Genomic DNA, 23,754 nt, shown 5'->3' on the forward strand with positions numbered 1-23,754 from the left:
ATAATCTTGTATTTTAAAATACACCACATTTTGTTATAAATTTCTAACTGTTCTCCAAAAAAACTTACATTCTAGTAATCACGCCAAGCCTTTGTGAGAGCTAATTATTTAGTGTTTCTCAGTTTCCCTTGAGGAAAGACAGAAGTGCCATGAATATTCCTTAATAGGAGAGGCAAATCTCAAGCTGAAGACGAGGTGAACATGCCAATTAGAAGGTATATAAAGAACACACAGACACTCATTCCCACATAACACTGCCCACAAAAAGACATCTGTTCCTTTTCTAGGCGCAAAAATCTATTGCTCAGTTGATTTCAGGCTGCAACAAAGATCTTAGGATGATAATGACATCAGCTTCAATGCCTCCAGGAGATGGAAATCACAAACTGTGGGGCAAGAGCAAAGTGGTGCAGGACTGAAAGCTACTTACCCAGTATTTCAGCACTGAAAAGGAGAGAGAAATGTCCCCCTTTCACCCATCTCAGAAGGAAAAATAAAAAAAAAAAGGCTTTTTACCAATTTTTTTCTCAATGGACCAGAGAAAAAGGATCTTTGATGTAACCTGATACTATCCAGCTGCTCCACCTGGGACAGAGGCAGGACATGATATAGACATCCCATGGAACTGAGGACACACTAAGTTTTCTGCCATCTCATACTGACAGTGATGGGTGCTGGAAGCTCCTCAAAGACTACAGAGCGGGCACGGCAGGATGACAAGGATCCAAGGAAAATAAAATAACTTTAAAAAGGTTTTAAAGCTAAACACACTGGCTGTAACTATGGCAGCTGTGGTCATCTTGACATTGCTGGTGGACAGATTAGAATGAATCAGAGCATTACAGTGTATTCACAGCATACACTGCAGGAAGATGTTACTGAAGTCAAACCATTTATTTGGGACAGTCGTTAAGGTTTATTGATTCAGAATTTTCTCCATGTTCATATGCAGAAAGCAGATTTGGAGAGGTTTGCAATCCTCAAGCATGGAGTGGAGTGAGCTTTCAAAGCTGAGCCACGGACACTGTCCTAACAGTGAACCCAAGGGAGGAGGTTATGAGAGGTATCAGGCATACCTCCAGTCCATCAAAACACAGAAGCTGGTGGCTCCAGGAGAAATGACAGCCAAAAAACAATGGAAAGATTTCTATTTTTGATTATTCAATAAGCATAATTAGTAGGATGATGCACCCTGTAGAAGGGTCTCTGAAATAGGGAATATTATCAACTACTTAGCTTGGTGCCGACTAACAGCACTTTATCAGAGGAGAAATATCTCTTCAAGCATACATCAACAAAAAAAAAACCTTCTGATCCGGGGTCTTCTGCCCTGAAGTCATATGAAAACAATCAGCTCCTTCCTTTCCTCTGGAAAGCTCAATTTGGGAGCAAGAAACTTGGTAAGAAATCCAAAAAGGCTCCTTTATTACAGGAGTCCAGGATCTGCCTTGGTTTCCAACAAACAGCTGTGTAGCTGGGTGTGTATGACAATGCCCAGCCTGGATGCATGTTCATTGAGTGTGCATTCAAGTCAGATCTGGTCTCACATGCCATGTTTTTCGCACATGATTTTTTTTTGGAAATGAGATCTTTGGTGTCAAAAAGGAAGGAGGAAGATGGACGAGAAGAGTGAGGCAGCTAGAAATTAGATTAGAGAGTGTGAGACAGAGAAACAGAAAGAAAAAAAAATGGGCAGACCCTGAAAAGAGATAAATGGACAGAAAGAGACCATGAAATAAGATATTACAGGGATAAGTGAGATAAATATACCGTGACTGTGATAAGCATAGGGAGGGGGAGCGAGGCAGAGAGAGGGACGAGAAAAGATAAATAAGATATAGATAGATATTAGATAAATAAATGACAGTGACAGTGATAGACAATACACAGAAACACAGTGACAGAGATAAACGTTGACAGAGATAGAAATACATAAATAACAGGTACAGCAAGACAGACAGCCGAGGACAGAGATAAATAAGTGATTGCAAGACAGGGAGAAAGAAATGAATTATAGATAAACACATTAGAAGCAGATAAATAAATGATAGATAAGATAACAAAAAAAGATAAATGAAGGGGACAGGTAGCTGTGTATAGAACAAGAAAAACGGAGAGAGGGAAGGAAGGAAGGAAGGAAGGAAGGAAGGAAGGAAGGAAGGAAGGAAGGAAGGAAGGGAAGGAGAGAGAGAAAGAAAGAGAGAAAGAGAGAAAGAAAGAAAGACAAAGAGAGAGAAAGAGAGAAAGGGAAAAAGGGAGAAAAAATAAAAAGAGAGAGAAAGAGAAAGAGAGAGGAAAGAAAGAAAGAAAGAAAGAAAGAGAGAGAGAAAGAGAGAAAGAAAGAAAGACAAAGAGAGAGAAAGAGAGAAAGGGAAAAAGGGAGAAAAAATAAAAAGAGAGAGAGAGAAAGGGAAAAAGGGAGAAAAAATAAAAAGAGAGAGAGAGAAAGAGAAAAAGAGAAAAGAAAGAAAGAAAGAAAGAAAGAAAGAAAGAAAGAAAGAAAGGATAGAGAAAGAGAGAAAGAGAAAAAGGGAGAAAAAATAAAAAGAGAGAGAGAAAGAGAGAGAGAAAGAGAGAAAGAGAGAGAGAAAAAGAGAGAGAAAGAGAGAAAAGAAAGAAAGAAAGAGAGAAAAGAAAGGAATAAAGAGAGAAAAGAAAGAGAGAAAGAGAGAAGAAAGAAAGAAAGAAAAGGAAAGAAAAGGAAGAAAGAAAGGAAGAAAGAAAGAAAGGAAAGGAAAGAAAAATAAATTTTCCATGATGGTAACTCAACACACAATATGTACTGTCCTTGGCTAGGGGAGATCCTGGTTTGGAAGATATGAATCAGATGCAAGTGCCAAGCAAGCTAGTAAGTCTCTTGCTTAGGATAGGGTAGAAGTCTAGGAGAGTAAATTAAAGCCTAAGTATCTACAAAGGGTGAGAAAAAAATCCCCAGCCAAATGGTCAGTCATGCCAGGACCAGGAGAGGAGAAAATCTGCAGAGACAAACAGGCAGCAAAGGAGAATCCAGATAGCACAGACACCCCCAGGGGAACAAGAGAAAAGGGAGTTATTGGAGAAAGGAACTGTCAACTCATGCAGAATTTCAGGATCAAAATGCACGTGTGTGACTGAACACACAGCAGAAAGGTGAAGGCAATGGAGGAGAGACCTGACCCAACTCCATATGTACTGGCAGCTTATGACTGCACTGGAAGTGTGCATGGAGCCAGGTAAAGTGGTGGGAAGGTTCTCCAGATTCCAGACCTTCTCAAAGACACCTCCCTTGAGCACAGAGCCATCAGAGGTTGGTGTGACCCCCTCGGGCAGGAGTTGCTAAAGTAAAAAAAGATCAGAGTAGGAAGAGATGGATCCAATCTCTTCTTCCTTGATACGCTTCTCTGCCATTGTGTTACATGGGCCACAGGTAAGAAATAATATCTTGGAGGCAAGGCTTAATCTTAGTTAAAAGGTCAAGAGAGCTACAGGAAAATAGGATAAGCAAAGCATAAGGGAGAATTAAGGGTCTTGCTTTCTTTTTGGCCAGGGTTGAGAGTAAGGGCAGCACACAAAAGTACATGCAAGCCACTAAGACATACACAAATAAAACAGAAAGGTAAAAAAAAATGGCCTAGTTCAATCCCCAAACCAGGTCACTTGTTGATTCTCACCTGTGATGTGCTCACCTGATCTACAAGCCATATCCACATCCTTCTCAAAATCGGTCTGAAAGACAGAGAACACAGGTTATGGTCAAAAGGAGGTGGTGGGGGGAAGACATTTTGAAAATGCAAAAACTCACTTTAATTAGTAGTGCAGACACAACCAGAAGAGTGGAAGAGCAAAGCTTTGTTCGGGCTTTGAAACATGGCAAACACACCACTTGTTCCCACCTGTGGCTTTGTACCCCAGGCAGTGTTAAAACTTTAACATTGCTTTTCAGCTGGATTCATCTGCTCATCCATATACTAATTTCTAGAACAGGTTTATATGCAATCCTAAAAATAGGGGACAGGTTCCTGGCCTGATCTGCTTTGGATATATCACCCCACATATAGTCTAAATGGATTCTCCTCCACTCATTAAAAAGATCTGGGGATGAGAGTTGTGAATGCTTCATACCCACTGGGCTTTCCTGTGATCTATCACCAAGTCACATGAAGTGGAAACAAGTCCCTGCTTTTGAAACTCTTAGTGTATAAAATCAATGGTCCCTGCAGGTACAAAGGCTGAATAACTTTTTCAAGCATTCTGTACAGCCAAATGAAACTCCTTTCTTTTCCCAGTATGAGTTAATCTCTTTTTCTAAAGCTTTTAGCAGATAACATTTCAAAGAACTGGATACACTGAGTCACAGTGGGCCCTGCGTTTTCATGGAGTAATGGAAAAGTCACAGACTAGTAAAAGGCAGAAGAGTTCACTAATTATTTCTAATGTAATTTCAGAAGGAAGACACTTAATATAATTATATTAATGTGATTAAATGCATTCCAGTTTAACACTACGAAGAGCTTGAAAAAAAATCTCCATCTCTCTGGGATAAACACTTTAATATTAACAGGTTGAGATCCAAGAGTTTTTGAAGAGCTGGTTGAGGAATAATCTCAACCTTCTTTATGCTAATTTCTTAGTAAATTATTTGGGATACCAAATAAATCTGAAAAGAACAGTAGAGAAAGAAGACTAAACTAAAGTTTAAATAGGCAAGTGGGATGACACAGAAAAATATAATCTCATTTTCGTGCTAGGAGTTCCAGAAAAATGTAACTGAACAGCCTGTACTAGTTCTACTGATAGAAAAATAAAAAAAAAAATAGGTTTATATTTAATACCAGTCAACAAGATTTTGTGGAAAACAGTTCTACTCAGCTAAGCTTCTTTTCACTTATTGGGCAGATTCTGAGTTCACTAGAAAAGGTAACAGCAAAAATGCCATTCTGCAAATTTTTAGTTATTTTAAACTCAGTCACTGTAAAATAACATTATCTCCTTCTAAAAATATCAGTGAGGAGTCATAATTCACTTCTAGATTCTGGAGTTTTTTGTGCCTGAATGCAAAGAAACTGTAAACTCTTTACTTCTCAACACATCCATCAACAGTGCAGAAGTAAATGTAATCTCGTTGCTAAAAATCTTGTAGCTGACACAGAATTTTGTGAAGTGGTTGATAATAAGTGAAAACAGGGATTTATACAGAGGCAGAAATCTAAAATTTCAGAATACAGTGGTTGGGATGGTGACAATAGAACAACAAATACAGCATCCACATTTCTAAAGGATGGTAAGAGTCTGAACAGCATGTGGAAAAGGGTTATATAAATAATTTGAAGGCAAATGTCTTGCAGAGGGAGAATAAAAAAACTTATTGTGTTTAACTCATTGAAAGGAAGATTGAGACTAGATATGATTATGGTGTCTGTTATTGAAAGAGTGAAAGTAGCACGCAAGGGGCTTTCTAATTATATATAAATAGGCACAGCAAGAACCTGTCCGAAAATGAGAAGACTATGCATCTAAATTAGAAATGAGGCCCCTGTTTTTAACAAACACCTATGAGGTGTAATAGAATTAAGTATCATTTGATGTCTTGACTTAAAGATTTTGCTGTTTGAAATGAGACCTTGTACCCAAGCATAAGCTACTTAGCACAGGAGTGACCAGAAAAACAAAACCAAACACCATTGTGTTATGATATAGTTCTAATATTAACTAGACCTTTCAGAAGTTGTTCAAATATTGTGATTGCCTTGATGTCCTTACCCCAGCCTCAGAAATCAAATGCTTCTTATATTATCTATATCATAACAGCGAAGCAGGTGCAAGACCATTCCCCATAGCTTATTCTTCTACAGCCTTATCTGGACTTTGTAAAGGACTTACACAAGAGGACTAAGGTTTACAATGCTTAAACTATATTCCCAGCAAAGTAATGTAAATACATGTGTTTTTCAGAGAAACAAATCCCTTTGAGATGGCATCTTTATAATAATGAGCCAACACACTGTGATAAAAACAGTATTAAACTACAGCTTCCTAGCTCCACCTAGGACAAGGCAATGTGATGGGGATGAAAAGGTCTAGAAGACCTGGGAGGTATATTTTGGCTTTTCATTTTCTGGGAAAGAAAGAATCTCACAAGATGTCTGCAAAACCCACTGTGTAACTTTAAGTCCTTTAATATTATGATGAAAAGAAACTGGATTTCTGTGAAAGAGCCTGTGTTGAGTGCTATGTTTGTTCAAGTGTGGGTTTAAAGGAAAAAAAAAAAAATAATAATTGTGATTGCAAAATCTATGATGGACAGAGCCTTTTGTTTACCAGTTATGAGTTAAAAATCCCCATAGGTCCCTTAAAAATAGACTAGGTGGTAGTTTTTCCTACCATTAGCTGAGCATGTCCATTCTGAAATGACCCCCCTGAGTCTCCATTGCCTTCTTCCTGACGATCTACTACTCGGCACTTCACAGCATCCTGAACCTGCAGGAGTAAATGGACATGCACAAGTCAGAGTCAGGTAGGAATATCAAACCATGTTAAATTCTGCTGAAGAAAAAAACAAAACAAAACAAAAGAAAACAAAACAAAAAACCACACACCAAAAAACACAAGTCCAAGAAACTCAGATTTTTTACATATATCGTGGGTCACCATGTAGGCCACTTCTAGTTCTTGATGTATATAGTCAAGAATAAAAACATTTTCTACTTCGCAGCTTCAATGTGTCTACATAGAATGCTATTGTATAAATCATTTTATTGGGGTCTACAGTGTCTGATCATGATCTTATATCAGCTGTAACATAGCTCTGATCGAAAACTCACTGAAATCAATGGAAAAAAATGCCAGTGACTGCAATGGGACTTTAATGCAGGCCCATATTAATAATGTAGTTAGTTGACGGAGTCCCAGCCAAATAGGTGGTGTAATTCTATTGATTTCATTGGCATGACATAAGAAATTAATCTGTTTTACCTAATTTAAAAGAGCTGTAAGAAGATAAAATGAATATTGAAAAAAACTCTTTCCTGTCTCTGTTATTAATAATCTATCCACTCAGTAGAATGAAAAGAATAAAAGAAACATAAAAGATTCATCCTTTTCTTCCCTGATATAATTTACCATTTTAAATCTCCACAGGGAAGCTGAAGAGAATTTACTCAATTTCCTTGGTTGGTTATTGTTAGCTTTCCTTTCTAGCCAGGATATCTAGGTGCAAATGCCAATGTCTAACTGAACTGTAAACCTCGATGCAAGATTCCTCTCTTGAAATCAAGAGATCAAATTGTTTTTCTTAATATTCTATTTTCAGAGATGGGGTGCAAACATTATGGAAATATCAATTTTGGAGTTAAACAAGCAAAACTTGACATGTTAGCTAATCTAAGGCTGTCTCTCAAATTCCACTCGTCCATATACTCATCATGACAAACATGGATTAATTCTTCTTTCCCTCTGACGGATACTTTCTTGTTCATTTTTAATAGAATCATAGAATCATTTTGGTTGGAAAGGACTCTCAAGATCATAGAGTCCACCTATTAATCTAACACTGGCATTAAACCATGTCCCTGAGAACCTCATCTACACGTCTTTTAAACACCTCCAAGGATGGTGACTCCACCACTTCTCTGGGCAGCCTCTTCCAATGCCTGACAAACCTTTCTCTTAATGATTTTTTTCCTAATATCCAATCTAAACCTCCCCTGGTGCAACTTGAAGCCATTTCCTCTCATTCTATAACTTGTTATTTGTCAGAAGATACCAAACCCCTCCATGCTCCAACCTCCTTTCAGGCAGTTCAGAGATCATAATGTCTCACCTAGCTCCTGTTCTCCAGGCTGAATCCCCCAGGTCCCTTAGCTGCTCCCCAGCACTCTTGTCCTCCAGACCCTTCACCAGCTTTGTTGCCCTTCTCTGAACTCACTCCAGCACCTCAGCATCTGTTTCTGTGGTCTCTGTCTACACTGTCAAAAGTTCACAGGAATAGAAAAGCTACCAGGCTCACCAGACATTTTTTGATGTTTTCTATGGGAAGTATGTTGGTTATATAAAAGAGAAAGACTCATTCATCTCACCTCCCGCCTTAGGATGCAATGCACCATAACAATGACAAAACCCTCCAATGAGTCAAAGACGGCAAAAAGGATCTGGAAGAGTGCTGACCGCCGATCTGTGATTGCCAGAACTGCAGACATCCAGGTGAGAGCCAGGAGAGGTAGGACCACACAGGAACTCCAAAGGGATGCCCTGTCAAAGGAGAAGAAAAGAGAATTCAGCTCCACCTCAGTGCCACCCACTTTCATGTGGGATGGTAATTCAGCCTCCTGATCCCATAGGGCTTCAGAAGACTTCTTCAGCAAATGTATACTTCTGCTAGATGTCTTTTGAGCCCCTGTGGCAGGGAAGTAGGAGGATGCTTCGCACACTCACGCTACCAAAACAGGTGACACGTGTTTCTACAGGAGGGTCTACTTTTCAATGGTGCAGTCATGCATAAAACTTGAGGTGGGGAGGAAGGATGCAGATACCTCACTCCCCCTTTCACACCCTTCCCACTCTATGTCACTAGCCCACAACAATGGCATTTCCCAAGGCGGGGAGACAAAACACAATCACTGTAGGTTGCCAAAGGGAACGAGAACAGTTGCAGCAGAGACTGGTTTGTCACGATGGCTGTCAGCACTTGGGTTACAAACACTTGGACTTCCACAGCACATGGAAGACACCAACACTGGGGACATGTGTCACGGTTTCAAGTGACTAAAACGGACAAGAATAGAGCTGATGTGGAGACTCATCTTTTGCTGTTGCTCTCTTGCTCTACAGCTGATGGTCCTTACAACACTACATTAATGAACATCAGGAAAACTGAAATTTGTCCAGATTTTTCAGTGAGCAGAAAATTTTCTGCTTTCTTTTGGGATCTCGCTAGCTGAATGCTTTGGAAAAAAATACAGTTGATTGTATATTTAGCAATTATTATAAATAAGTTTATTCTTAGGTGGACATTCTGGGTCAAAATAACTTAAGATTCAAGACACTTCCAAATTCAGAAGACAGAAAACCGAACAAAATGGTTTTCTGTAATGCAAGTACTACCCCTTGAACCTCCACTTTATCTATGAATGATGTGTCTAGAAATGGAAAAGCAACTCTGTTCCCAAGGACTATTTAGCCATTCAGCTTTCTGATCAAAAAGGGTCCCAAGCAAATTTAACAGATTACTAGAGAGATTTTAAGCTGTCAGTCATGCTACGTTTTTGGCAGCACTGGTGCACCGAGAGTATCAGAAGAATTCCTCTGTGGGCTTTTATCTAACATAAGAGCAGACCTATGAACAGGCTGCATAACAACTTGAGCTAAAAGATCTTTCTGTGTAGAAAACCTCAGCCTATATACTAACAAATAAATACAGGCAACACAATAAATTACAGGACAGATATCATGACACACATTTTACAGTACTTACATGGGACTTGTACCATTCTCTGATATATGATCAAATTTTTAATAATGTTTACTTGCTGGTTATCCAGGTACCACTCTCACAGAGGTCAGCAAGAGTTTTACCTGAACAAAGCTGGATCTTGGACGTGGGTAGGGACATCAGGATTTAACATCCTGGCTTCAGTTAAGAGTTTTTCAAGGATTGTTACATCAATTCTGCTGTAATGACCAAATACTGAATGGACAGGTTATTTTTATAGTTATAATGATATTCTGATTGCAAATATTTCTACAGCCTGTCCAGACTTAGATGTATTCATTAGTGGTATAATTGAGAAATTTATTTTACCTAAGGGAGTAGCAAAATAGACTACAGTTGTGTGTTGTGATATTTATTTATTTATTTATTTCTTCAATTAAAACAAGCATTACGAGACTTCCATGTAAGGTAGAAGTCATAACATAAACTGATACCTCATAATTTTGTAAAGGATGGCAAACTGAATGCTCTTTAATGTCCAATATGAACTATAATTTCAAAGTATTATTTAAAAATAAAACAAAGAAAAAAATGCAGTAACCAGACAGCCCTCAACCAAGCAACTGCTAAACAGAAGTTTTTATTCCACTTCTCCCTCAGCCCTCTGAAATCTGCCTCATTATTCTGAAATATTTTTTTGCTATTGTTTCCAGTGGGACATTAATAAACCTGGCTCAGCAGTTAAGTGCAGCAAAAAAAATCAGAGAGGCAGAAAAGACAAATGGAAATATAAAGCTTTCTCCATAACAGGCCACTTTAGATGTGTCTTCCACGCAAGTGTCACCAACACAACATGTCTGATATATGGCTTGGTAGATGAAGTCATTCCAGTAGCAGCTTGCAATTGGGATTGCTGGAAAAGAGCAAAAATCAATAGAGGCTGCTAGAAATGGCTTGTATCAAACTCTGCTTCCTGGAATTATCTGGTCTCCCAGCATGTGTACATTACTACCACCAATGTGCAAACAAGAAACCTGGCAACCACATCTGAGAATGGATCTGACCAGTAAGTAGGGGTCTGAAGCACCCATCTAAATTTGGATGTGTTTTTCTATTCTTGAAAAGAACTACCATCAGATGGACAATGATTTGGATCTATATCCAAGATTTAGATGCAGATTTGGGGTTGTAAAGGATGCTGCTGAGGAGGTAAACTATGTTGTTCTTCAGCAAACAGTTAGATTTCAATCCACTAGCTTGAAAACATGTTTTAAAAAAATACATATGCGAGCAAGCTGCTTTGGCAAGGTACTGTGTGAGTCTATTTGCTACTCAGAGCATAGATGCAATGACCCATAACTACAGTGGGCTCCCTTCAGAGCTCCTGCTCTGGACTCAGTGAGTCCTTCCCAGCCCCTTGCTCTATGTGTCTATATAGACAAACTATTAAACTTCTTTCTGAGTCATGGAATCATAGAATCATTTCTGTTGGAAGAGACCATCAGGATTACTGAGTCCAATCATAACCTAACTCTAGCACTAGAGTTGAGACATCCTGTTGGACTTCACTGTCGGTCTCAACATAAGCAATGGCAAATCACCCTTGAAATCTCTGGCCTACCAACCAGATAATGAAAACATCATCTGCCCTTCCAACTTGAATGATGAAAACAGTCTTATGCCACACATCCTGCTGGAATAAATCAGTATTTTCCCAACTGAGTTGTGCTGATTTACACCACTTAGGATATGATCTTTCTGCTCTCGTTGTGATTCACCTTGCAGATGCCTTCTCAACCTTATTCATCCCTTTCAAATGTTATGGAAATATTGCCTGACACTAAATGCCTAATCTTTATTCTCAGGCAGCAATGTCAACAGGTCACAGGAATGCAGCTTATTCTAATGTCACTTTCAGAGCTCTGCTTAGCTTTTGAAATATTAAATTCAAAAAAAGTTCCACTTAAAAAAACATCATATCAAGATTGAAATTTCAGAAGAATACTCAGGGAAAGATAAATGAGTTTCCTGTGACATTGTGCTTAATTTTACTTGCTCTGAGCTGAATTCATAGCAGATCTCATACTTCTGCCACCTTTCAACCCCTCCCTTCTTTAGGAGGTACTGTGTATCCTTAAAAGGTTCCAGAAGAACTTAACAGGACATAAAAAATTTTATGTTATGGCGACACATGATGTGAAATGAAATTACAATTTGTTATATAATAACACTATGATTACTTAATGAGTCTTCGTTATGGATTATCTATGATCAATGAATCCAGGATTTTTATTGCTCAAGACAAAGGCATTAGCTGTCAGATCCTGTTATTTGTCCCACACATGACAAAACTCATTATGAGTGACGGCAACATCAAGGGACATTCATTATACTAAATTTGGAAGCATGATGCTGGTTTATTGTGTGAGGACCATGACATGACAATGTTACTCAGCAGTACAGTTGTAGTGTTACATTGTTCCTCTCCACCACCCTACGCAACTGTTACATTGCAGAAGAAGGACATCACTTTGGAATATAGCAATGCCACAGCCCGGTGCAAACAAATACGACGTGTAGCAACATGGCCACAGGATAACATCATCCACAGCTTTATCGAACATGGCAAAGACTTAGCCTTATGAAAGCGCATAGCAGGCCCAGCTCTGGCCACAAGCAGGTGACAGCCTTTGGTCATAATGACAAAAACTAGCTTTGGTTTTATTCTTTAGCTAGCTGACAGCCTTGAGAGTCTTCATCTTTACAGAAGCAGCAGGATAAAGTGATGGCACTTAGAGGACAGCAACGGAAAGAGCAAAAAAAAAAAAAAAAAATTTTTGGAAACAAAGATCTACATGAAGAAAGATTAAGAGAGATGCACCCTGAAAAAAGACAAGTACAGAGGGACACACAGTACATGTCAACAAAGATGCAAAATGCCATTATGAAGATGTAAGTCATCAATTCTTCTCATTACACAACACTGACAAGGCAGTCACTACCATAAGCTAAAGCAGCAGAAGGAGAAATAATTTTATAATTCAGAAAAAGATCCTGTAGAGGAACTCCGAAAACAAAAATGGTAGCTGGACTCAACACATAGAATCATGGAATCATTTTGGTTGGAAAAGACCCTTAAGATCATCAAGTCCAGCCATAACCTAACTCTAGCACTAAAACCGTGTCCCTAAGAGCCTCATCTATAGGTCATTTAAACAACATGGATAGCTCCTTACATGCTGCTAGGAGTGGCACATACAGTTTCACTATTCTGATGAACATGCTGTTCCTGCATTCAGCTGTTACACCACAGGAAACCCACGGTATAAGGATTTGTTTTATTAATTCTCCCCTGCTTTATCCCTCCTCTAACTTGTATTCCTCCTAAAACCAAAAGTGTCACCTCAATTTTAGGGACAGAAACAGAGAAAACCCATTTAACTCAATGTCCATATAACGAAGATAGGAAATCTGTAGCTAGAAAAGAGGGGGCACTGTGCATTCTTTTCCCATACACAGGCAACATAGAAACACAGGATATTTCTGTTTTCTCCAAAAGATGATTATATGATTCTTCTCTCAGTTGCTGAACCATATAACTAAGGGAAAAGGAAATAAAATGCCTCTAACTGGGACAGGCAGGTAATGAAGCAGCCGTGTGCAGATTGCTCAGTTATTCACTCCTAATAAGGGAATTTGTTCTCTAAAAGCCCAAGCAAAGATCTGCAGGGCCCAAGTATCATATTATGCCAAGCTAAGGATATGATTTCAAGTTCTTTGAACTATGAGAACAACACTCTCCTGAGTAACAGTCTCCTCCATAAAACCAGTCATGCATAGAAATATTGATTCACATTAGTCCTGGAACTATAGTATGGGCTGAAAATTTGACATCTAGGACTTTCTGAAATGACTTTGAGCCAATAAAAAAGATCAAATCCTTCACATGAGAGATTTGACAGATGAGCTGTTGATGACATAAGAGGGATGATGCATGAGAAAGGTCATGAGGAATCCCTGACACTGACTCTTGGGTGGGTTCCCAGCAAGAAGAATACAGTGTGTCAGAACTTTAGTCTTGGGTCAGTCTCTTCCGTATGGTGAGAACTTGAGAGTCCATATTTGTAATGCACTGGCTGGAAGGAATTAAATCCATCCATCCATCCATCCATCCATCCATCCATCCATCCATCCAATAGCAGAGCCAATAATTATAATGAAATGTCATGCACCTGAGATATTTTTTTCCCTGTCTCAGATTAAAAAAACAAAAAAAACAAGTAGGAAATTCAAATTCATTATAAGGCAGTATTTCACTGGCTGAGGCTACCCTACAAACAGCAACAAAAGGAAGGAAATGTGGGAACGAAGATATTCCAATGGCAAAATATGCCCAGCATCTTCTCCAGAGCAACCTAAAGGGAAGGGTTTTTTTTACCCACACCTGCTAAGTCTAGGTAACCCTTAACAGGTCATAGACATCCAAGTCTTTCCTTTTTATATAATTTCCTAAGTCAAAAAATAGCACAATTTCCAATGCTTATTTATTTACTTCTGTCATGATTACTACCTGCTCTTCCATCAGTGGTTTACCACATTTTCCCTCAGGTACATATCCCCTTCTCCGGTCCCTTCTCTTTTAGACACAGATACTACCACAAAGAGTTGCTAAAAATGTATATGATTTCGAAAAGCCAAGAAAAATGTACTAAGGGATCTATCCCCATACTATCCCAGAAATGAGCCTCTGAAACCTATGGGAGGTAAACTGGGAAAGGCATGAGCAACCCCAGCAGAAACAAGGCAGGAACATCCTTGGTGTCCTCTCTACCAAAAAGCTATGGCTAATTGTAGGTCAGAGAGGAGCCAGGAATCCTCTCAGCATCTGATTTACATTACAAGTCTTCAAAAGTAAATGGCAAAGCTGGTCCAAGATCTGGGATGAAGGCCAGCAGAATGGTAGCAGTGGCATGAAGCACAATCAGGGCTCTGCCCTGTTAACAGCCTCATTTACAATAGATTTGGAAGAAGAAAAACAGAAACAGTTCAACTGTAGAATGAAGTGGACGACAAGGGTAGATGCAAGCTGAGCGAACTAATTTCTGTATTATCCAGTAGTCCTTTTGTATGGACAAGGCCATAGGACACTTCAGGACAAACAACAAAACCAGGACTGGAATTTATCATCTAAGGTATTCTATCTGCAGGGAAGCAAAAGATGATCTCTTACGAAAGCCCTTTAATTTCTATTAAACCACTCAAATTAGAAAAGCAGGATAAGTAGCAGATCTAGATTTAATATATTTTATTTTTTTTCTGATTTGAAGATGAATCAATATGACAGAACAACGTTCAGAAAATACGGGAGAAAGACTCGAGATTGTTTTACTTTTTAAATTAATTTACTATGAGCTGAAAGCCTATCCTATTTAACAGTCTCATTTATTAATAGTAAAGCTTCTGTTGTTTTAGCATTCCTTTGCAGTCGTAGGAAACCAAAATGCTAATTTCAGACTTGTGGTACGTGTGTCTGGACCAATTTGTCTCACCGTCTCAGCAGGGCACTGTTGCAAAAGGTAAGTAAACTACTTCAGCAGTGAAAAATAAATGAGGTTTTGTTTAGTTTTTGCATCTTATAGAAACTGCTAGCTCTTAATAGAGTTGATTGCATGTTCTGTTTTTCAAACACTTTTTTTTTTTTTCAGAAATGTACATTTTTCCCTACATTCTTTTGTATTTTATATAAATGGCTCAGTTTTCAGGAAAATAATAATAATGCTTAAAAAAAAAAAAGGATATAACCTTGTGTTTTGTTTTTCTTTTATATTTCTACATTTTGAAATTTGGTACTCAGCTGCCTACTCTTGTTTAGATTAATTAAAGGTGGGAGTTTTCAAACTGCAAATGTCTAGATCTGAGACTGTTTCTTTCACATATTTTGGGTATATTACTTTAGACTTTGAAACCAAAATATAGCATCACTTGGAAATGATGTAGATAATAAAATTTCAAAAATAGAAGGAAGAAAGACAAACCTTCCATCATCACTCTTCTTCCCACCTTAACCTTTTGGAAAAAAAAGTCAACTATATAAATAGCAACAATTTCTCCAGCAGAACAAAGCTCTGGCATTTTTTATATATTATTTTATATATATTTTTTTTCTTATATATATATTTCTTTCTAACTCCAGCTGCATCTAAGAAGAGACTTAACAGCATTTGATTTATGTAATTCAAAGCTATGAAACACTTTAAGATTTTGAGAACTAATTCTGAGTGCTTTTAGGAGTCCAAAAGAGGCAGTCAACACTTATCAAATCAGAACCGCAGCCCTACAAGGTATTAAACTTAATTCTAGCCTTTTATAAGAGAAAAAAAAAAAAAAAAAAAAAAGCAAACACAACACTTATAGGTGATTCACCAACTCACTTAAATGATACTTAATGCTCTGCAGCCTCTGGAGTAAAAAAAATCAAGCACATGCTTAGGTGTTTGGCTCTCATCTATCATCAAAATTAATGGGAACCACAGCTTTAAGCCTGTAACTCCAATAACTAAAATAAATGGGGGCATTAAACATATACCTAGTTCCAAACAAATTAAGAGTCCCTTTGTCTTCCATGGGCTGTTCACATGCTTAAATCTAAGCATGTCATAAAGTGCTTTTCAGGATGCAGCCCATCAGCTTTCCCTCCAGGGATGTTGCAGGAGCCCTACACTACTCATGACCCACAGAATGAGGTCAGGGAGAGCTGGGGATGTAAGGAGGTTGGCAGGGACATGGGGAGAGAAAACAAACAAGGCTGGTGAGTGCAGGGAAATGAAAGAGGGAAATAAAATACAGAAAAAAGAAAAAAGAAAAAAAAAAAAGAAGTGGAAAGAAAGAAAAGAAGTTGAAATTAGAGGAACTAACATGGCGTTACTGGTGGCTGTGGCCGAAACTTCAGCAGAAGAAACTACTCCACACTTGGAACATTTGAGCGTCATGCCGTAAAGGGGCACTGCCATCTGACTGCAATTAAAACCAAAAGACTGAAACAAAACAAAACACTTTGCTTATGAACACAAACGTAGAAAGGAAAGGGAAAGAGAAGCCAAAAGAACGAACGAAAGAAAGGAAGAAAGGGAACCAACCAACCATACTCAGTTTGAAAAGAGAAATGAAAGACAGGCAGGAATAAAACTCTTTCATCTGTACCACTCCAGATGCGGGAAATGGGAAAAATGTAAAATTCGGAGATGTGTTGTTGCCGCTGGAGAGGGTGGAACTGTGTTGGTGAATGTTTTGCCAGATTCAGGATTTCTCTCTCTGCCACCCATGGAAGAGAAACCAGTACTGCTCTCCCAGTCTCCACCTCCTTCTTTTGGTTTGTTTTTGAGAAATGGTTCTTTTTCCTCCCTGGCCTTTTTGCTCCAAAACAAAAAAGGTGTCAGTGTTGTACAGTAGAAGGCAAGAAGTAGGGCTGTGGGGACTGTGCCTGCTTATCTTCTCTCCTGAAGCAATGCAAGGGAAAAGTCAACTATTTTCTCCAATGGCCCTTGTGTGCTAATCTTCATCTTGGTGGGGATACCCACGTGGCAGCTGACAATATCGGGAGATAGGCCACTCTTTGGTTGCTTAATCTGTGATGAAGGACATGCAAATGGGGTTGTTTATGCCCTGGAAGATAAGCATGAGCTCAGGTGTTTTGTAAGACCATCACCCTGTGCTGAAAGGAGCTGGACTGGCTAACTACTTTTGAGACATTTCATCTCTCAGATCTTGCTTTGGAGCTGAAAACGTCTATGGGATGAACCCTGAGACATCTCCACATGGGATGCTCTCACTTTTTCTAGATGGGATTAACCACAGAGCCAGGCCATTGTGGGCTGCTGCTATAAGGGGCTGCAGGGATCTGCTAAAGGGCATGTCCTCATGATTTTTAGAATCTGATGTGCATGAATCTATCTAACTGACAAGCCAGCTCTTACTCAGGAGCCCAGAAGCCACATCAGCTTGGCACTGGCCCCGTTTCTTCCCAGAATTTACTAGTTGGTATGAACCCTCTTATTTGCACAGATCCATATCAGATCTGGCTTAGAAAATGGACAAGAGTCTACAAAACATCCTACAGACCTGTATGCAGTGCCTAGTATCAGATAAGGCATGAACATCACTGCCAAAGGACAGTGGGACTGCCACTCTTGGGTGGCGACAGTGCACTGATGGTGGGTGATATTTGCAGGTACCAAATGTTGGGGGGTTTTACATCCTTACCCTGCATGGGAGAGAGATTAGGAAACTTGACAGATTGTTTCTTAGCTTTTATGGCTTTGTGTTCAGTCTCACTGCAACAAAGGGCATCCCCATGAACACCAACACAGCTTTATCAGTGGTCCTAGTGTCTCACTTTCAAGTGGCTGTTGAGTGGTCTTCTAATTAACTACAGTGACATAAGCTATTAGTGCCTTCCAGAAAAATGGCTAAGGTATCCCACAGAAAAATTCAGCCTTCAGACACAGAGAAATTTAGCTCCTGTGTCAATAGATACATATCTTCCAGGAAAGATGGTGTAAATCCAGTGAGGACAATGGCTGAAAAAATTATAAAATGGGTCTTGAGAGGCATTAAGTGCATGACCCTTTAAAAAAAAGACCGCTTATCCCCGGATCTGTAAGCCACAAAGAACAGATAAGCAGAGAGACAGAGAAAGGCAGAGATAGGCAGCAAAAAGAAAATAGATTGATTTGAGGATTTTGATGGAAAACTATACCAGAAAAAACATGAATGACAATCACAAAGAACTGGCCAAAAAGACCACTATAACACACAACTGTAACTGCCATTGGGTGTATTTATGCAGAAAGTTGTAAACAGTAGGCACAGATGTGGATACATTTATATTCTAACTTGTTCTTGTTGGGGATATGAGATTGTTAATATATTAGATTTCCATAGCAGGTTTATATTGTTGCCTGTATGTATGAAAGGGTAGCTAATGAAATAATCACAGTGAATAATGCATTCATTTAATTTAGCTTTTTCCGTTTCCTAAATACCCACAAACAGCTCACGGACTCATCTGGTGTGTTCACTGGAGCCTGGACTTTTCTGCCTTTTATTGAACAGTGCTTTACACCATGCATGGCCCAAAGAGCAGGTGCATCACTTCAAACGAGAAACATCCCCAGATGAAGAGTAATCCAAATCTGCCCCTATTTTAATATTGTTATTATCTTTCCAATTACTTTATTCTCTGTGCACCGACAATCCAGCTCTGTTATACTCCGCCAAGAAAGTTGTAGAGAGAATATTTCATACAAGGTATTGGGGCAAACTTTCTCAAGTCCTCTCTATAATCAACAGAGATAAAAGAAGTGAAGGTCCTCTAAGGGGCAAGTTGGAAACAACTAAATAAGGCTTCCGTCTCTCTCCAGTAGTTACAGAGGAAGCCTAGGGAGATTAAACTCAGCAGGCTAAAATTAGACTTTGTGAATAAACCCTGTATTCTCATTCTTCTTCCCTGGCTGCATGAGCACACAAATGCTTCTGGAATAAATGCTGGCTGAATAAATTAAAAAATCATTTTAAAGGTTCCTGCTTCTGACATTAAAACATTCATTTTTAGTTGCACTCTCCCATCAATAGAGCTTGAACGTTGTCAGTGCAGCTGACCATGAACAGCGCCAGTTCTACTAAGAGACACTTGCATGGTTTTCTCTCGTGCCCAGACAGGAGTTGGGTGAGCTGTGTGCATTTCTCCAGGTAATCACACCCATCTCTCTACAGCCTGGTTTTGTGATATATCTATAAAGTCACTGCTATTAGAAAGTCAACATTTTCTGACAGATGCAACCACAGTAATCATAGCAATTTCCTCTGCTTAAGTATAGGGAAAAACCTATTATGTCTTGGATATTATTTCGCAGGAACTATGAGCACTGATTAATTTGTGGCAATCAATCTACACTATGTGTGCTGGGCTCCTCTTAATGTTCAACAGGTCTTTTTTTTTCCTCCCTTTTTCTGTTTTTCTCTCTATTTTTTTTTCCTCTTTGTTTTTGTGTTTGCAACACTGAACCATACTTCTTGCCTCTGCTAAAGGAAACACGTTTCTTTATACCATCTCCTCAGATCCAAACATCTTCAAGGCCATTACTCATTCTGATTATCTTCAAATCTACCTTCCAACACGGTTCCCAAACCCAGGCCAGAAGCGGCTAGCTAAAGGAAAGGGGCACCAGAGCTCTCAAAAGTGCTTCCACGCTCTCGGCGGGTGCACTTCGAAAGGAGAACAAAATCACTGAGCACAGAGAAGGCTTAAAAGTGCTGCACACACACACATGGACACAAAAGAGGGGGAAAATAGAGAAAAGAAAGAAAAAAAACAAAGAACATCAAAACTTTTTTTTTTTCTTTGTAGGTTTTGTTTTCAAAGTACAACTATGAATGTGATCAATAACCAGCTGCTATGTATTAAATAAAGTCATTCTGTATGCAGTTTAGATTAGAGAGGGAGAGACTGATAGACAGTAACTTGCTGCACAGTTAATCCAATAAACCATTTATTTCAGCGCTGACTTTCAAGTGCAATTATCTTGTTTCAGAGCCTGCCTGCAGTTCGAGTATTTTCTTTAGTTCTCTCTTTGTGAAGAAGGCATCACCTAGAACAAAGCACTTGCTTGATAGAAGCTGCTTTAGGCAATGCAATGCACCAAGGTCACTTCTTTGCCTACCTGTTCAACTCACTGGCAACTGGCACCTCTTGTCTTAAATCTCCTCTTATTATTATGACCATGGCACTGCTCAGGCATTGAGATTTCCCTCTTTGCTGCACCAAGGGACCATGTAAACAGCACTGATAAAACATGAACCTTCACAGGTCCCTGCACTTCTCTCCTGGCTGAGTAAGAGCTTGCTTCTGCCTTCATTTTGCTGCCATCACTCAATGAAAAAACACTTCCACCAGAACTACTCAATAGTGTAATGACAGGGATATTGAACCTCATCTGTTCCTTCCTCCTCTGCCCTCTGAGACACGATTTTAGGGCCCAAGGCTTTTGCAGCACTGCAGTGGATAAAGCAACTTAAGCTCTCTGTGAAGACTGGAAATGCAGCAAACAAGGCTGGTATCCACCAGGCTCCCTCTGCTTTCATAGGTAGGGTATATCCTGTGTCTTCTCCACCAACTTTCTGAGGTTTTAGTCTCAGAATACCTCTTCCTCTCCTTGTCTCTTTGTAAAAAATTTCTTCCTTCAAGAACACAATCGTTATCCACAGTGATAAATCAAATGCTGTCAATGAACAAGTGAGAGCACACAACACTGTCTTTCCTAGCAGCAGGTAAGGAGAGAGTTTCTCTGACTGCAACAGCAAGCCAAGTAAGGCAGGGGAAAATAACATACTAACATCACCAAACAGATTGACCTATGCATCTGATTTGACTCAGAGTATCAGCATGCCATTTCTGTCCTTTGCTCGCAGCACAGCATAACTCAGGGATAAAATCTGACCAGGCTGCAGACTCCTTTCTAGAAATGAAGTTGAAGGGGGAGGTCTTATTCTGCTGGAGCCGATGACAAAATAGCCATTCTCAACACAGTTTGTTAGTAACTCAACCAAGATCCCTGCATGGTAGCAGCTGCCCCAGACAATCCCTAGAGACCAGGGCGATAAGAACTATGGAGTCAGCTCTTCAATTTATAATACAGAATAAAACCAAGTAGCCCAAGCACCAGACTTCAGGAATGGAGGTTGGGGTAGTGGCTGTGGGGGAGATAAAGAACCTCAGGTGACATCAGAAATGTTTCTTGCAGAAGAGGTATTTGTATTTACCCGTCCTCTTCTTTACACATCCATACATCTAATAACCTGTTCACTGCTAAACCTCCAAAGACCCTTTCCTTAAAAGTATCACACACCCTTGTTGTCCCTCAGACATGTGCCAGCCATTTTCATGACTTCTCTGTCACACAGCCCATGCCAAGTGCTACGCTCAGCAATGGTGAGTCTCCCCCTTCGATCCAGCTGTTGTCTCTAGGAGTTAGTGAGAAGAATCACTTTGCTCTCCCTAATCTTTGGCAGGATACATCAGCCTGGGATGAAGCCATTTTAACAAAGAGATGAACTTCTAACCTTCCCCCATAGTAACGTAGTGCTGCTTCTTGGATCTTCTGTCTCTGCTGCACTGAATGACAAGGCAGAGAGATTAAACCAACTGTTCAGTAGTTTGTTTTTGTTTTTTTTTTTTTCTTTTTAAATTTTGTTCAAATCTGCTTTTGCTTTTTGTTTCCATCTCCAATCTCTTTTTGCATTCCTTGCCTGGTTATTGATCACGACCTTCAGTCACTTTTTTTCTTTTTTTTTCATTCTTTACTTAGATGTATTGATAAGGCATACCCTGCCCGTTCCTTCAGTTTCTTATCTGTTATTCCATCTTTGGATACAAGTTTGTTAAAAACCAGAATGCCAATAACCATGTTCACCTGTCAAAAGAGAAACAACACACATTTTTTTTTTCTCAAGTGGGTGAAGTGAAACTTGGTAGCACAGAAGGTAAAAAACCCAACATTTGACGAGCTTAGTCTTTCCCGTTTCTCCCAAAGCCAGGTAGCGTGGTCACACTTCTGCAGGCCACCACCGCTTCTGTCCCCCTCCACTCATCCCACCTCCCTTGGCCATGCATCAGTGAGTCCAGGAGAGCAGAATGCAGCTGGCAGCAGATTTGAGAGGTCTCCATGAACCAGGATAAGACTGTAATGATTGTTGTAAGGCTGTTTGAAACCCAAAAGATGCTTGGTGTCTAGCAAGGTAAACTCTAGGCACAAGAACAATTTTTCAGGGTAATACAAATAGAAGGTTGCCAATAGAGGGGAGAACAGTGGGTTGACACGGTCTACTTTGAAAAGTGCCTTCTGGAGTCTGTGCTACCAAAGCAGCAACCTCAAGAGCAAGAGGTGATGTGGTGCAGACAGCTTGTCATAGTTCTTGCTTGGTGAACCAGAACCTCGGTTCTCAAAAAAAAGAGGTGGAGGGGCACTGCAGCAAGCAAAACCACCAGCTACTATAGTGAGTTGTCTTGACAGATACTGTAGATGACACCTCACATGGATTATCCATCTAATAATTTAAAAACTAATCAGTGGGCAGGATAACTGCAGGCAGTTCTTCAGTCTGCTTTGTTAAGGTGAGAGCATTGATGCCTGTATCAATCATGTATAAATATTCACAGTAAAGTGTAGACTGTGCAGAGTTGGGATCTTGCAAAGTGAGCCTAAACTTCTCACTGTGTCTTTCTGACTGCATTCACTGCTGCCAGCTGCATCTGTTTTACAAACCTCATCCAAACCTCAGCAACCTCTGAATGTGAACACATTAGTAACATATGAGCACCACCCTCTTCGTGGAGGCACAGCACTGATGGTGGAAAAAAGTGACATTGTCCTGGTTTTGCTCACAGTGAAACATCTGGTGTTGGTAAAATGATGTGCTAGATGCTATTCTGCATGTGGAAATTGCAAATAAATGTTTAAGGACAGATTCAGAGATGTACAACATCACATGTTAGCTGAGAGCCTTGGTGAGTTTAATAGATCCTTGAGAGGTAGTCTCAAGAGACATCTAGTACAATACATACCCCAAAGGAAGGGAGATGTCTGCAGCACACTAAGCCTCAATCTAATTATCTAAATCATTCTCAAGAATGAGCAATCTTTCTGAGTTTGGATTGCTGGTTTCAGCGGGACATGACCCAGCTCACTGATGCGGAGTTCGCAGCTGGGAATAAATGGAAGAACTCACAAATAGCAGTTATTTTCCTTTGCATCAGCTGCTGGGGCAGTGGACTACTTTCCACAGCTGTGAGTCCATTTCTAGAGCATATCACGGTATTGTTTCAGAAGAGACAACACTGGCAAATCATATGCAGTAACTCAGCCAAGGATCAGCGGGAAATCAAACCCTGATTATGTGCTTGAAGAGAGAGCTCACTTTCAGTTCACTGATCCTTCTTCACCATGCTGAAGGCTGGTGAGTACAAGAGATACTTTTGTTTAAGATGCAGGAAGGCAGTAAGAAAGATGGAGTTGAAGTCTGGCAGGCTGGATGGCTCCTGAGGCTGGGCATGACATGCTGTTTTAATAAACAAATCCAATACACTGACTATCATGATCAGCATCCTGCAGAAACCTGTTGCCTTCATCATGCACAGGATTATCACTGGGTTGCTTCCCTTGAGATAGGTAAGTAAAACTGTTTGCAACAGGTCTGAATTTCAGTTTGCCAGGATTTCTAGGGCTAAATATCAAAACTTTCCAGTCATTCAGTGCTAGTGGACTGGCTGCAGGTCCCAATTATTGCTGATGCTG

The 23,754-nt window shown here is 39.7% G+C and overlaps 1 protein-coding gene across 1 annotated transcript in view; it reads right to left on the reverse strand.

Annotated features, from left to right (window-relative positions):
* ADGRB1 (adhesion G protein-coupled receptor B1) overlaps window positions 1-23,754 on the reverse strand; it is a gene marked incomplete at its 5' end in the record, with an annotated part of 209,848 nt that overhangs the window by 17,296 nt on the left and 168,798 nt on the right. The window contains 5 exons of the mRNA XM_080338844.1: window positions 3,651-3,705; window positions 6,361-6,456; window positions 8,055-8,226; window positions 16,322-16,420; window positions 21,788-21,873. Of these exons, the coding sequence (XP_080194970.1) occupies window positions 3,651-3,705; window positions 6,361-6,456; window positions 8,055-8,226; window positions 16,322-16,420; window positions 21,788-21,873 (508 nt within the window). The remainder of the gene's footprint in view (window positions 1-3,650; window positions 3,706-6,360; window positions 6,457-8,054; window positions 8,227-16,321; window positions 16,421-21,787; window positions 21,874-23,754) is intronic.

The sequence above is a fragment of the Nesoenas mayeri genome, assembly GCF_963082525.1.
Source record: "Nesoenas mayeri genome assembly, chromosome: 2".
Taxonomy (NCBI): domain Eukaryota; kingdom Metazoa; phylum Chordata; class Aves; order Columbiformes; family Columbidae; genus Nesoenas; species Nesoenas mayeri.